At 44.3% G+C, this 16,280-nt stretch overlaps 1 protein-coding gene across 6 annotated transcripts in view; it reads left to right on the top strand.

Annotated features, from left to right (window-relative positions):
- Positions 1–15,551, top strand: part of LOC110527046 (tetratricopeptide repeat protein 7A) — a 48,399-nt gene extending 32,848 nt beyond the window's left edge. Inside the window, exons 19-21 of one of the 6 annotated variants that reach the window (XM_021608214.2) lie at positions 264–466; positions 7,114–7,190; positions 8,034–8,399. In XM_021608214.2, the coding sequence (XP_021463889.1) occupies positions 264–466; positions 7,114–7,152 (242 nt within the window). In that variant the 3' untranslated portion in view covers positions 7,153–7,190; positions 8,034–8,399. The other 5 variants (XM_021608212.2, XM_021608213.2, XM_021608217.2 and 2 more) reach the window with 5 other exon arrangements.
- The last annotated feature ends 729 nt before the right edge of the window (positions 15,552–16,280 follow it).

Raw genomic sequence — 16,280 nt, forward strand, 5'->3', positions numbered from 1 at the left:
GAGAGACCCAAAATATTTTCCACTCTCGCTGGCGTGGAATCGCTGCAGTTGTAAATATTGTAAATGAGTATAAGTTCTCAATCAACTTACCTGGTAAAATGAAGAGAAATGAAAAGAGAATCATTTATGTCGAACAACGCTGGCGTGTCGGCCTGACTTTATCTGCACGTACTGTACTGCTTACCACGGTGCTCATGCTCTCCCCCCCCCAATCCCTCTCTCTCTCTCTGTCTCTCTCTTATCCCCTCATCTATCTCCCGTAGGAGAGTTGTTCATGGCAGACGGACGTGTGAAGGAGGCCCAGTTCTGTGTTCAGGAGGCAGGGGTGCTCTCTCCCAACTCCCACTCTGTGCTGCTGCTGAGGGCCCGGCTGGCCGAGCTCAAAGGGAACCAGGATGAGGCCAAGAGCTTCTATGACGAAGCCCTGGCCATCCACCCCAACGGACACCGCATACTGCTGCACCTGGTGAGAGAGACACAGGCACACACACACAGGTTTGATGAGAGAAACACACACACATACAGTCCAGCTGAGAGTCACACACACAAAGGCCTGGGGCACATCAACAGACCTATTATCATCAGTAATGGCAGATTACCATCCCCAAACTTACCTGTGAGCCATAGCACTCTGTAAGAAAGGGTCCAATCGTAAAGATTCCCAGACCTACCTCATCTCCTGATCTCTTTCTAACTCCTACTCTCTGCTGACCCCCCTAATTTCTCTCTTCTCTCCCTCTCCCATCTGTGCTGACCCAGTGGATTAATCGGAGCAGCTCTGACCCCTCTCTGTTGTCATGGTGAAAGACTAGAGAACTAGAGAATGTGAACTCTCCCATTACCCCACGTGCCGGCTCCATGGTGACCATACATTGGTTGTGATGCCGTAAATGCTTCTCTGACTTAAAACAGTGGCTGCAGTGTGACTACATATAGGCTCTCTCTCGCTCTTTGTGTGTGTGTGTGTGTGTGTGTGTGTGTGTGTGTGTGTGTGTGTGTGTGTGTGTGTGTGTGTGTGTGTGTGTGTGTGTGTGTGTGTGTGTGTGTGTGTGTGTGTGTGTGTGTGTGTGTTGGGAGTACACAGCCCCCATGGGGTGAGAGAGGGTGCTTCTCTCTTCCATATTTGGCCAGTGGGAGTACCAATCCCTGGGGTGATGAGGAGCTGAAACACAGCCAGCTGGCACTGGCCCACTCTGGATCTCTCCTACGACAGATGTGTCACTGTGTGTGTATGTGTGCGTCTGTGCTTGTGTGTAAGCAGAACAGCATATTATGTCAATCATGCTTGCTCCAATCCAAGTATTACCAATCCAGCACCAATAGTGCGTTTGCTCCTCTCTCTGCCTGTACCAATTTTCTGTAATGAGGGTTTTGGTGTTCGTCCGAACCTCCTATCCCTTAACCCCGGAGGCCGTTTTAACATGGTCCTGTTCTTTGTTTTATGAGCTTAATTTACAAGCAAGCTAATAATAACTTGGTTTAATGAGCTACGGTAATTAGCAATGTAGCTATCGCAGCACCGCTAGCGCATGTTCTCCAGACTCGCTCTTCTTCTCTTCGCTCGCTGCCTAGCAACAGCTCATTCCCTCCATCTTTCTGGGTGTTAGTACCCAAAAATATACTCCCTCAACTCCCCCATAAAACTGTGTTATACAGTGATGATGTAATCTGTGTTCAACATAACCAGCGGGTTACTGTTTTCACACCGAGGACGAGGATTAACCAGACAGTGGTTTTAGTCTATTCACTAGGTCTATGCAGTATTTATAACCAGCACAGGACCTTACAGTGATGAGAAGAACATTGTTTGTCAGCCCTATATCTGTTCTCACACCACTTGCCACAGGAACATGAGAAGGGGAGTATGAGTCAAGGAACAGATATTTAGAAAACCCGATAGCGTTATGAGAGTGGATCACACTTTCTCATGTTATCACACACACTCGTGTGTGTGTGTGTGTGTGTGTGTGTGTGTGTGTGTGTGTGTGTGTGTGTGTGTGTGTGTGTGTGTGTGTGTGTGTGTGTGTGTGTGTGTGTGTGTGTGTGTGTGTGTGTGTGTGTGTGTGTGTGTGTGTGTGTGACTAAATGTGTGTAGGATGTGTGTGTGTGTGTGTGTGATACATTATGAAAGCCAGTGTGGTATGACTCATCCCCAGGGCTAGTTGGATGGGTGTATTTTTGGATGGGTAGTGATGGCTAGGTTGGGAAGCCAGTGGATCTGAACTAAGCTGTGGCCTTCCCTGCACTGCCTTCTTCCTGACTCTGCTGTTAAATGATTCTCACCACCACTCTCAACATCCTCCACATTCCAGCACCTCTGCTCCTCTCTTCTGCTCGGCCTGCTGCTTTGCTGTGAGTCAGTTGGCTACACAGTAGGTCTCTTCTCACTGAACCGGCCGCTCTCTTCCTCCTCACACTCTCTGTCTCTTTCTCTTGTTCTTCTACTCACACACGTACACACACATTCACAGACAGATACAGACACTCGTGTACAAACACACAGTCAAGGACAATGACTTAATCTCATAGAATTAACTGTGTTCCAGTGATCAAATGGCCCTCTCTCTCTTTCCTCCCTCCTTTTCTTCCTCTCTATCGCTCTTCTCTCTCTGTATGGGGGAGGCTGGCAGCTGATTTGATAATGCAAATACATTATTTATAACACTTCGCGCCTTCTTTGGCTCTTTATGGGATTGCCTAGCAACCAGGGAAATATATTCTATTGAGCAAGACCTCTGATAACCAGATAGAAATGAATATAGGAGGAAGGGAGTTGACTTGTTTGCATGTGTTCACCCCTTTCTCTCTCTTTCATTCTCTCTCTCTCTCTGTGTTTGTTTTCCCTCCCTCTCTTTCCTTCTCCCATCCCTTTCTCTCTCTTTATCTGAATGGGTATGCATTTGAGAGATTGGATTCACTTGTGTATTATTGACTGTTGACACAAGGCGTCTCATATCCGTGGCCCGCCCTGGCTGTGTGTCAGGTCACGGGCAGGTTAGTCTCCTTCTGATGCACTCTGAGTCTGGCGAGCGAGACTACGGTCATGCGAGCAGGCAGTGGGACAGGGAGGGGGAGATGAAGAGCAGTGATAGAGACAGGGATATTAGGGATAACTAAGGCTACCAGGGATAGGGGTTTTAGGGATAGGTCAGGGGTTTTCAAACTTTTCTTGCCCAGGGACCCCTGCCCAGGTAAACCGGCGACCCAGGGACCCCCATCAAATGTTAGCAAAAAATATAGAATCACATCGTTTCTCATCATCTGGTGAATGATCATGGCAAGTAGAAGTAATCAACGTTTTAAAATGAATACTTTTGGTCGACAGATTCATTATCTTGACCTCCCCACAGTTCATTGGAAGAGGGAGTGTAAACTCTTAACAAAGTATTAAGTAGAAAGGTACCTTGGCAGCGTAGAGAAAAGTTTTGAAGCTAATTTCCTGCACTTCTATGCATTTTGCCATGACTAATGCTTGGCTAATTCCTCTACTGGATGGACATGTGGCCTGAATACCTGTTTTTTTTAAAACGTTTTATTCTAGCTTTTATTTGATTGTTAGTTATCAAAAATTGTATTATTTAAAAAGATATACTGTACACTACCATTCAAAAGTTGAGGGTCACTTAGAAATGTCCTTGTTTTTGAAAGAAAAGCTTTTTTTTTTGTCCATTAAAATAACATCAAATTGATCAGAAATACAGTGTAGACATTGATAAAGTTGTAAATGACTATTGTAGCTGGAAACGACTGATTTTTTATGGAATATCTACATAGGTGTACAGAGGCCCATTATCCACAACCATCACTCCTGTGTTCCAATGGCACGTTGTGTCAGCTAATCCAAGTTTATCATTTTAAAAGGCTAATTGATCATTAGAAAACCTATTTGCAATTATGTTAGCACAGCTGAAAACTGTTGTCCTGATTAAAGAAGCAATAAAACTGACCTTATTTAGATTAGTTGGGGATCTGGAGCATCAGCATTTGTGGGTTCGATTACAGTCTCAAAATGGCCAGAAACAAAGAACTCTCTTCTGAAACTCGTCAGTCTATTCTTGTTCTGAGAAATGCTATTCCATGTGAGAAATTGGCAAGAAACTGAAGATCTGGTACAACGATGTGTACTACTCCCTTCACAGAACATCACAAACTGGCTCTAACCAGAATAGAAAGAGGAGTGGGAGGCCCCAGTGCACAACTGAGCAAGAGGACAAGTACATTAGAGTGTCTAGTTTGAGAAACAGACGCCTCACAAGTCCTCAACTGGCAGCTTCATTAAATAGTACTCGCAAAACACCAGTCTCAACGTCAACAGTGAAGAGGCGACTTCGGGATGCTGGTCTTCTAGGCAGAGCTGCAAAGAAAAAGCCATATCTCAGACTGGCCAATAAAAATAAAATATTAAGATGGGCAAAATAACTCACTGGACAGAGGAACTCTGCCAGCATTGCTGAGTCGCCTCTTCAGTGTTGAAACTGGTGTTTTGTGGGTGCTATTTAATGAAGCAAACATTTTTGGGAAATTATATTAATTTATAGAAATACAATTAGGGCTGTGACAGTCATGAAACTTTGAATGCTCGGTAGTCAGCTGTTCTTTCCACACACACTCCTGGCTTCTGCCAGGAGTCTCACACTTGGTCGCAAGTGGATCTTCCAGCAAGACAATAACCACTAATCAAAATCCACAAAGAAATTGTTAATTGACCACAAAGTCAACATTTTGCAATGGCCATCTTACGCTCCAGGCTTGAACCCCATTGATAACCTGTGGTTTGAATTGAAAAAGGCAGTCCATAAATGATTATATATATTTTTTACATTTAACCTTTATTTAATTAGGCACGTCAGTTATGAATAAATTCTTATTTACAATGACGGCCTACACCGGCCAAACCCGGATGACACTGGGCCAATTGTGCGCCGCCCTATGGGACTCCCAATCACGGCCGGTTGTGATACAGTCTGGAATTGAACCAGGGCATCTGCAGTGACACCTCAAGCAGTGCCTTAGACCACTGCGCCACTCAGGAGCCCCAAAAGAGCTGACGACTACGGAAAAGTTAAGAAAACCCCCCTGATGAAGTCAAAATTAAATGTGGAGAATAAATTCAAACACTTTTGAGATTTTGAGTAGGCTACAGCCTGATATTTGTCTCAGCCGTCATCACATGCTACCACTGATATCACCGCGGAGCAATTGTATGGAATGCATATTAGGAACTCCATCACTCCTTCTCTTCAATTCTCCTCAACCCTGCAGCATTGGTCAATTATCACCCCTGCTCAAGTCAAGCCTCACTTCTCTTTTTCACTGCTCACGATTGCACTCATTTATTCACAATGAGCCTTTCCATTGGCCCAAATTTTTATTTTTTTTATTTTTTATTTTACCTTTATTTAACTAGGCAAGTCAGTTAAGAACAAATTCTTATTTTCAATGACGACCTAGGAACAGTGGGTTAACTGCCTGTTCAGGGGCAGAACGACAGATTTGTACCTTGTCAGCTCGGGGGTTTGAATTTGCAACCTTCCGGTTACTAGTCCAACGCTCTAACCACTAGGCTACCCTGCCGCCCCATGCTAAGAGCCGACAACAACAACACATGTGGAGGTATACATTTGGGAAAATGTAGCTAGCTTATCTAGGATTCAATTCATTTAAATGACAATGTTGCTAGATAATATGGATATTGTTAGCACTCCACTGGCCGCATGTAAACACAACCACTCCACTTCCTGGATCTGGGCTATAACCTATTGCAATCTTAGAATTCTGGTACACCGCCAAAGCTTAATATGGCTAAATAACATGGGTTGGTTTAATCAGTTAAAGCAATCCGTGCCCATTTCAACATATTTCCCAAAATGTAAGCAAATGAATTGGGTATAACTCATTGATCCTGCTTTGTAAACTAGACCTACTGCATCTAGTTGGGGTGCTAGCTAGCCTGTATATAAAATAGCATAGCTCGCTTGCAAGTGAAGTCCTCTAGTTTGTGTATGTAAACATGTCATTTCCCTAAGCTATTGTTGCTAGTATCTTTGAAAATAATGTAATCATTATGATGATAAATGATAATTGCTAGCTGGCTCTTTGAATTGACATGTCTCGTTGGCCAATAGACATGCTCATTGTGATTTGGAAAGAGAGAAAGAATGTGGTGTAATGCAAGGTTGAGAACTGACTGATGCACGGATGAGAGGGGTGAGGCAGAGGTTTGATGCCTGACCAATGCAGGGGTGAGGCTTGAGGAGGAGGGGTGACACTTGACTAGTGCGGGGTTAACTAGGCTAGGTAAGGGGTGAGGTCTGATGAGGAGGAATGTTCCTAATATGTATTCCGCACACTGTTGATTTCACCAACACCTCATCCAAGCCCATGTGGTTCCTCCTAAAAAAAGACTTGATCTGTGGCACAACCTCATCAAGGTCCTCTTCAAGCTCTTCAAGAAGTCAGGCAATTAATCATGAAATATAACTGCAACTTTATTCTCACAATTTTGGCTTTATTCTAAAAAATAAAACAAATTAAACAGACTTTATTCTAGAAATTAAATTGAAATCAAAATATTTCAAGTTTATTCTCAAAGTTTAATCTATACTAATTTATAAATTCAGCCAAAGGGTTCAATTTAGCCACCCTTGTTTCTAGACAACCATACACAAAATGTATAGTTTGAACAAATATTTAGGAAGAGGTGATTATTTCATGGAGTCTGTGAAGGTAGAAACCACCTGGAAAAAGTGGTAAGCAAGTTAGGCCCAAAATATGGATTTTCGCCAAGTCAAATGAATGAATTGTATTAGAGTTTAAAAATGCTGTTGAGTTTCATCTCAGCCTATGCTGCCCTTCAGTCCCTAGACTTTTTGGCCCTGGCAGAGACATGGATTACCACAGAGAACACTGCTACCTCCAGCTAATCTCTCTTCGTCTGACTATGTGTTCTCTCAAAGTTTGAATGCATCTGGTGGCACAGGGCTACTCATTTCTCCTAAATGGAGATCCTTTTTGTCTCCCTCACTCACCTGTCCATCTCCTCATTTGCACTCCAAGCTATCACTGTCCCTTGTCCACTCAAGCTTAACATTGTTGTTATCTATTGCCCACCAGGTGCCATTGGAGAGTTCCTCAATGAGCTTGACACCTTGATAAGCTAATTTCCTGATGATGGCTCACCACTTATTATGGTGAGCCAGACTTCAACCTCCCGACTATTGCCTTCGATTAATTTCTTTCCACCCCTTTCCTCTTTTGACCTAATCCTTTCCCTGTCCCCTCCCACTCACAAGGCAGGCAATGTGCTTTACCTCATCTCTGCTACTTTTCTCACTGCAACTCCCTTTCAGGTCTCTGATCACTACTTGGTTTCCTTTTCTGTCTCCCTCTCCTCCAATCCTACCCACTCAGACTCTGTCCAGGTGTTCATGCGCTGTCGCAATCTTCACTCTCTCTCCCACTACTCTCTCCTCTTCTAGCCTATCATCTCTCCCTTCTGCTAAATCCCTAGTCTCCTGATTGTGCCTCTTCAATTGTGCCTCTCCTGATTGTGCCTCTTCAAACCTACTAACCTGCCTATGACTCTCACTGTCCCCTTTCCCCCTGGCCGGCTCAACCCTCTCCTCTTGATTCCTGGATTCCTGGCTTTTGAACCTTGCTTGCTAACAGAACAGGGCTGCGGGCATCTGAAAATGGAGGAAAACTAAACGTCTGGAGGACTTATCATTCTTTCAATCACTCCCATCTACGTTCTCTTCCTCTGTACCTGCTGCTAAAGCCACTTTCTTTCACTATACATTTCAAGCTTCTGCCTCTAACCCCAGGAAACTATATTCCACCTTACCTTCTCCTCCCTCCTTAATCCTCCACCCCCACCCCCCCACTCCTTCCTCTCTGTGAGCGACTTTGTCAACCACTTTGAAAGGAAAGTTGACGACATCCGCTTCTCATTCACTCCGCCTATTGAGTCCACTGGTACCACTTACATATCATTACCCTATGCCTTGAGCTCTTTTTCCTCTCTCTCTCTCCAGATGAAATCCTGCGACTAGTGATGTCCGGCCGCCCGATAACCTGGCTGCTCGACCCCATCCCCTCCTCCCTTCTCCAGACCATCTCTGGAGACCTTCTCACTTCCCTCATCAACTCATCCCTTACCACTGGCTGCGTCCCCTCTGACTTTAAAATGGCCAGAGTCACTTGCCTCTTCGAGAAAACAACACCCTTTCTTTTCTTTCCAAAACACTTGAGCGTGCTCTCTCTGACAAACTCTCTCAGAACGATCTTATTGACCTTAACCAGTCAGGCTTCAAGACTGGTCACTCAACCGAAACTGCTCTCCTTTGTCACAGTGGCTCTCCACACTGCCAATACTGACTCTTTCTCCTCTGTTGTCATCCTCCTAGATCTGTCTGCAGTCTTCAACACCGTGAACCATCAGATCCTCCTCTCCAACCTCTCGGGGCTTGGCGTTTCGTGCTCTGCACACTCTTGGATTTTATCCTACTCTTACCAGGTGACGCGGAGAGGATGTGTCTGCACCACATGCTCTCACTACTGGTGTCCCCCAGGGCTCAGTTCTAGGCCCTCTCCTCTTCTCTCTATGCAGCAAGTCACTCGGCTCGGTCATATCCTCACATGGACTCTCTTATCATTGCTGTGCGGATGATATTCAACTCCCCCCCCCCCCTTCTGACACCCCGGTGGCGACACGCATCTCTGCATGCCTGGCAGATATCTCAGCTTGGATGTCAGCCCACCAGCTCAAGCTCAGTCTCGGCAAGACAGAGCTGCTCTTCCTCCCGGAGAAGGTCTGCCCGCTCCAGGACCTCTCCATCACGCTTGGCAACTCCACAGTGTCCCCCTCTCAGAGTACACCCAGAGTACAAAGAACCTTGGCATGACCCTGGACAACATCCTGTCATTCTCTGCAAACATTAAAGCAGTGACTCACTCCTGCAGGTTTATGCTCTAGTACAGCTGTCATCAACTAGATTCAGCCGCGGTCCGACTTTTCATTGAGAGGATTGGTTGAGGGGCCGGAACATAATTACAAATAATTTGTCATTTCTTTCAAAAACAAGGACATTTCTAAGTGACCCCAAACCTTTGAACAGTAGTGTATATGTGATCTTATACAAATGTGGGAAAGGTTTGAAATGATTACGTTTTAGTCAAATATTACATCTGTTTGGGCTTCTTGCGATAAATTTCCAGCGGTCAAACACCAGTCTCAACGTCAACAGCAAAGAGGCGACTCCGGGATGCTGGCCTTATAGGCAGAGTTCCTCTGTACAATGTCTGTGTTCTTTTGCCCAACTTAATCTTTTATTTTTATTGGCCAGTCTGAGATGTGGCTTTTTCTTTGCAACTCTGCCTAGAAGGCCAGCATCCCGGAGTCACCTCTTTACTGTTGACGTTGAGACTGGTGTTTTGCGGGTACTATTTAAGGAAGCTGCCAGTTGATGACTTGTGAGGCGTCTGTTTCTCAAACTAGACACTCTAATGTACTTGTCCTCTTGCTCAGTTGTGCACTGGGGCACTCCTCTTTCTATTCTGGTTAGAGCCAGTTTGTGATGTTCTGTGAAGGGAGTAGTACACATCGTTGTACCAGATCTTCAGTTTCTTGGCAATTTCTCGCATGGAAAAGCCTTAATTTCTCAGAACAAGAATAGACTGACAAGTTTCAGAAGAAAGTTCTTTGTTTCTGGCCATTTTGAGCCTGTATTCGAACCCACAAATGCTGATGCTCCAGATACTCAACTAAGTCTAAAGAAGTTGTATTGCTTCCTTAATCAGAACAACAGTTTTCAGCTGTGCTAACATAATTGTGAAAGGGTTTTCTAATGATAAATTAGCCTTTTAAAATGATGAACTTTGATTAGCTAATACAACATGCCATTGGAACACAGGGGTGATGGTTTCTGATAACGGGCCTCCGTACGCCTATGTAGATGTTCCATAAAAAATAATCAGTTTCCAGCTACAATAGTCATTTACAACATTAACAATGTCTACACTTTATTTCTGATCAATTTGACATTATTTTAATGGACAAATAATATGCTTTTTTTTCAAAAACAAGGACATTTCTAAGTGACCCTCAACTTTTGAACGGTAGTGTATCTCTCTATTATGTGTTGAAATACTTTGGAATAGATTTCCAAAGTTAAAATCAAATGGTGCTGATTTGCTGGTGTGTCTTTTATGTCCAACAATAAAAATCAACATTTAACAACATCCATAGTGTACGACCCTACCTCACACAGGAAGCGGCGCAGGTCCTAATCCAGTCACTTGTCATCATGTCCCATCTGGATTACTGCAATTCGCTGTTGGCTGGGCTCCCCGCTTGTGCCATCAAACCCCTGAAATGTATCCAGGATGGTGCAACCTGGTTGGTGTTCAACCTTCCAAAGTTCTCCCATGTCACCCTGCTGCTCCACACACTCCACTGGATTCCAGCCAAAGCTTGGGTTCACTACCATGGTACAGTGGCTTGCAAAAGTATTCACCCACCATTTTTCTTATTTTGTTGCCTTACAACCTGGAATTAAAATTGATTTTTTGTATCATTTGATTTACACAACATGCCTACCACTTTGGAGATGCAAAATATTTTTTATTGTGAAACAAACAAGAAATAAGACAAAAAAACAGAATTTGAGCGTGCATAACTATTCACCCCCCCCCCCCCCCCCCCCCCCCCCCCACCTTTTGCAGCAATTACAGCTGCAAGTCTCTTGGGATATGTCTCTATCAGCTTGGCACATCTAGCCACTGGGATTTTTGCCCATTCTTCAAGGCAAACCTGCTCCAGCTCATTCAAGTTGGATAGGTTCCCCTGGTGTACAGCAATCTTTAAAAGTCATATCACAGATTCTCAATTGGATTGAGTTCTGGGCTTTGACTAGGCCATTCCAAGACATTTAAATGTTTCCCCTTAAACCACTCGAGTGTTGCTTTAGCAGTAGGCTTAGGGTCATTGTCCTGCTGGAAAGGGAACCTCTGAACCAGTCTCAAATCTCGGGAAAACTGAAACAGGTTTCCCTCAAGAATGTCCCTGTATTTAGTGCCATTCATCATTCCTTCAATTCTGACCAGTTTCCCAGTCCCTGCCGATGAAAAACATCCCCACAGCATGATGCTGCCACCACCATGCTTTAGTGTGGGGATGGTGTTCTTGAGGTGATGAGAGGTGTTGGATTTGTGCCATAATAGTTTTTTCCTTGGTGGCCAAAAAGCTCAATTTTAGTCTCATCTGACCAGAGTACCTTCTTCCATATTTTTGGGGAGTCTCCCACATACCTTTTGGCTAACACCAAACGTGTTTGCTTATTATTTTCTTTAAGCAATGTCTTTTTTTCTGGACACTCTTTTAAAGTCCAGCTCTATGGAGTGTATGGCTTAATGTGGTCCTGTAGACATATACTCCAATCTCCACTGTGGAGCTTTGCAGCTCCTTCAGGGTTATCTTTGGTCTCTTTGTTGCCTCTCTGGTTAATGCCCTCCTTGCCTGATCTGTGAGTTTTGGTGGGCGGCCCTCTCTTGGCATGTTTGTTGTGGTGCCATATTCTTTCCATTTTTTAATAATGCATTTAATGGTGCTCCGTGGGATGTTGAAAGTTTTGTATATTTTTTTTATAACCCAACCCTGATCTGTACTTCTCCACAACTTTGTCCCTGACCTGTTTGGAGAACTCCTTGGTCTTCATGGTGCGGCTTGCTTGGTGGTGCCCCTATATTTACCTACAGAGCAGCAAGAGGAACTGTCCCTCCCTACCTGCAGGCTTTGCTCAAATCCTATACCCCAACCCGAGTACTCCGCTCTGCCACCTCTGGTCACTTGGCCCTCCCACCTCTATGGGAGGGCAGCTCCCACTCAGCCCGGTCATATCTCTTCTCTTCCCATCAGTGGAACCAGCTTCCCCATGAAGCTAGGACAGCAGAATCCCTGCCCATCTTCCAAAAACATCTGAAACCCTACCTCATCAAAGAGTATTTTAAATAATCCCACAGCACCCCTCCCCCAACTAACACTTGCACCACTCCACCCACCCACCACTAGCACTGGCTTTGCTGATAGCTACTTTATTGAGGAAATATTTACTTTCCTTCTGACCGAGATATGTGGTTGTCCCTCCTAGCAATCTTAAGATGAATGCACTAACTGTAAGTCGCTCTGGATAAGAGCATCTGCTAAATAACACACATTTCTATAAAAATATGTCAATGTTAAGTCCTAAACCTAGCTTGAAAGTGCATCCTTGTAGCTGTGTGGGCTCATATAGTCAAAATGTTTGACTTGGAGTAAGTTGAGCAAAGTGGATATTTTTCAAATCCTTCATGATTGATGTATCGTAACGGGCCCACAATGTGGTTGGTTGCTAAAGTCCATTTTTTAAAAATATATCTGGCAGTTTTTGCTGCATAACATTTAGAAGTTATTCCTTTTTATGTTTAGAAGAAGTGACTGCTAAATCCGAACTCCCGTTCATATCAGCTGGTAGCATAGCTAGCATACAGAAATCGGTGGTGGTAATCTAAGTTGTTTTTAACTCTAATGCAGTTGATTGGTGAAGATGACAGAAACATGCATTGGGTTGACATCCATACAGCATTATACTCCGATTTTTACCTCAATATAGTGTGAAATACACATATATACAATAGACTAAATGTAGGTTACATTTTCTGGAGAGTAATGAAGAGATTCGGGATCTGTCCCCTACGTGTTTCCAAGGCATTTCCATTGTTTGGGTCGAGTTCCATTGACCTCTTTACCACTTCTGTGTTTGAGCCAATGGCAAGTTGAGCAAATGTAAGTGTTTTCTTCCCAGGTGTAGTACAAGGCATAATCACTGGGATGTGAGGTAACAACAGGGCCAGGCCTCTGTTAAAAGTATTAAAAAGTACAAAGTGTGTAAAGTCTATGTTAAAATATGCTTAAAATTATTAAGACAAAAAAGTGATTGTGTTTGTGAAATAAAGCTAGACGTGGTTTTAAAAAGGTAGTGGCAATATTGAATTCAGTACAGAAATTTGTAGGCGGCTTAACTTACCCTGTCCTGCGGTTGAACTTACCCTGTCCCGCAGCTTAACTTACCCTGTCCCGCGTCTTAACTTACCCTGTCCCGCGTCTTAACTTACCCTGTCCCGCGTCTTAACTTACCCTGTCCCGCAGCTTAACTTACCCTGTCCCGCGTCTTAACTTACCCTGTCCCGCGTCTTAACTTACCCTGTCCCGCGTCTTAACTTACCCTGTCCCGCGTCTTAACTTACCCTGTCCCGCGTCTTAACTTACCCTGTCCCGCATCTTAACTTACCCTGTCCCGCGTCTTAACTTACCCTGTCCCGCAGCTTAACTTACCCTGTCCCGCGTCTTAACTTACCCTGTCCCGCGTCTTAACTTACCCTGTCCTGCGTCTTAACTTACCCTGTCCCGCGTCTTAACTTACCCTGTCCCGCAGCTTAACTTACCCTGTCCCGCGTCTTAACTTAACCTGTCCCGCGTCTTAACTTACCCTGTCCCGCGTCTTAACTTACCCTGTCCCGCGTCTTAACTTACCCCATAGCCAGGGTAATTTGTGCCAATAGACCACTTTTTTTGAACAAGCCATGTTTTCAAAACTGTAATGTATACATTCATTCTGCTTATTTCCAGGGATACACAACACCCTGAAATATATGTAGAAATATTTGTTAGAAAGAATACTATATTACCCTTGATGAAGTGATGCTGAATGTAAAAATGTCTCAACACACCCCACTCTCCCCTACATCCCCGTTTTTCTTCGCTTGGCCCTTATACTCTTCCGCAGACAAAGGATTTCAAGGATCTGGGAAGATTCTGTATTGAGGAATGGTCTCCTCGCAATGGGGTGGTGCAAGAGTAATGGAAACAGGGGCACCAATCATGTTTGACCCCTATCTTTACAATATTACTGTAGCTCAGTATTTGTATTGTTTACTCTATACAGTCTTTTCTTGCTCATCTTTATCAATGGTGCCAATAAATACAGACCTCACTGTATATCCTCCACTGTGTCCGAGTCTGCACCCCATCAGATCTCTGTCTGTCTTTTCTTCTGTTCTTGTCAGCAGCAGAGAGAGGAAATATACAGTATATGGGGGGGATATGATGTGAGTAACAGCAGAGAGTGGCTTGGAGACGGAGAGACGGAGGGAGCAGAACATCAGAAGGAGGTTGCATCAGAAGCCCCGAGACAGCTCTCTGAGTTTCAGCCCAATTAATCTGGAGTTTGTGATCAGAGCCTGCATAACAAGACTTGTCTGTTTGACCTCAGGCAAGCCCCGCTCTGGAGGCTGTGTGCATGTGTGTGGGTGTGTAGTTCTGTGTGTTCATGCCGTTGACATGAACACACGTCGGTTGCGTGATACCCTGTTATGCTTGCTAGACTCTCGAGACACACAGTGCCTCAACAGAGAGAAGTTCCAAAGAGACATGTCACGCCGCACTGACCACTACTGCCCTCTCACACGGCCACAAACGCACACAAACATACACTCACTGAACCAAACACCAAAAAACATACACTTCCTCTCACACACACACATACAGTATACAAACACACATCGGGAGTAGTCATCCTCATCACACGCACGCCTCATCCTTCCTGGGAGTGCCTTTGGCTGCAATCACCCAACACGTCAGTACAAATAGAGTTGGTACAAACAGGATCTTTAATTTAGCAATATCTCATCATCTCAGAAAGCTGGACTTGGCATCTCTGACACACCAAATATCTAGTATCTGGTTTAGATACTGCCAACGCTAGGTCCAAAGTCAAAGCTAGATCTCGCTCTCTCTGTAATCTCTCAATGACTTATCCCCCACGCAGACTCACTTTTTGTCTCTTCACCCCCTCCCCTCCCCTTGCTTTCCCCTCCTCAGGGCCAGTTGTTGGTGCGGTGTGGGCGTCTGGGTCTGGGGGAGAAGGTGCTGCGGGACGCGGTGCAGGCCGAGAGCACGTCACACGAGGCGTGGAGCGGCCTGGGGGAGGCCCTGCAGTTACAGGGCAGCAGCCAGGCTCCAGACTGCTTCCTGACAGCCCTGGAGCTGGAGGCCTCCTGCCCCATCAGGCCCTTCACCATTATACCACGCGAGCTGTGAGGAGCAGACAGAGGCTACTACTGTATGGCGTGTTTATGAATACACACATGTGCACAGGCACACACACGTATGATCATTTAAACGTACACATTTGTGCAATATATCTTCTCTTGCCCTGTCTCACTCTTTTTGCTCTATTCTCTCTTGCCCCTCTCCTCCCTTCTCTGCTCTCCTCATATCTACAGTGAGCTCCAAAGGTATTGGTACAGTGACACATTTTTTGTTGTTTTGGCTCTGTACTCCTGCACTTTGGAAATAAAATGAAATGACCATGAGGTTAAAGTGCAGATTATAAGATTTAATTTGAGGGTATTTCCATCCAAATGGGTGAACCATTTAGAAATTACAGAACTTTTGGTATGTAGTCGTCCGTCCTGTCCCCCCCCCCCATTTTAGGGGACCAAAAGTTCACCTATATGTTTATTAAAGTAGTAAAAAGTTGAGTATTTGGTCCCATATTCCTAACACGCAATGACTACATCAAGCTTGTGACTCTACAAACTTGTTGGATGCATTTGCAGTTTGTTTTGGTTGTGTGTCAGATTATGTTGTGCCCAATAGAAATGAATGGTAAATCATGTATTGTGTCATTTTGGAGTCACTTTTACTGTAAATAAGAATAGAATATGTTTCTAAACACATCTACATTTATGTGGATGCTACCATGATTACGGATAGTCCTGAAGGAATCGTGAATAATGATGTGATGAGTGAGAAAGTTACCGATGCACAAATATCTTGGGGGTATGATATTTGTGCGTCTAACTTTCTCACTCATCATTATTCACAATTCATTCAGGATTATCCGTAATCAGGGTGGCATCCACATTAATGTAGAAGTGTTTAGAAACATATTCTATTCTTATTTACAGTAAAAGTGACTCCAAAATGACACAATACATTATTTACCATTCATTTCTATTGGGCACAACATAATCTGACACCCTAACAAAAAGCAAATGCCTCCAAGTTTGTAGAGACACAAGCTTGATGTAATCATTGTGTGCTAGGAATATGGGTCCAAATACTCAACGTTTGACTATTTTAATACATGCGTAAGTGAATTTGGGGGGACTATGTACAAGAAGTGCTGTAATTTCTAAACGGCTCACCCGATATGGATGAAAATATCATCAAATGAAAACTG

Source organism: Oncorhynchus mykiss, chromosome 1 (assembly GCF_013265735.2).
Source record: "Oncorhynchus mykiss isolate Arlee chromosome 1, USDA_OmykA_1.1, whole genome shotgun sequence".
In the NCBI taxonomy this organism is placed as follows: domain Eukaryota; kingdom Metazoa; phylum Chordata; class Actinopteri; order Salmoniformes; family Salmonidae; genus Oncorhynchus; species Oncorhynchus mykiss.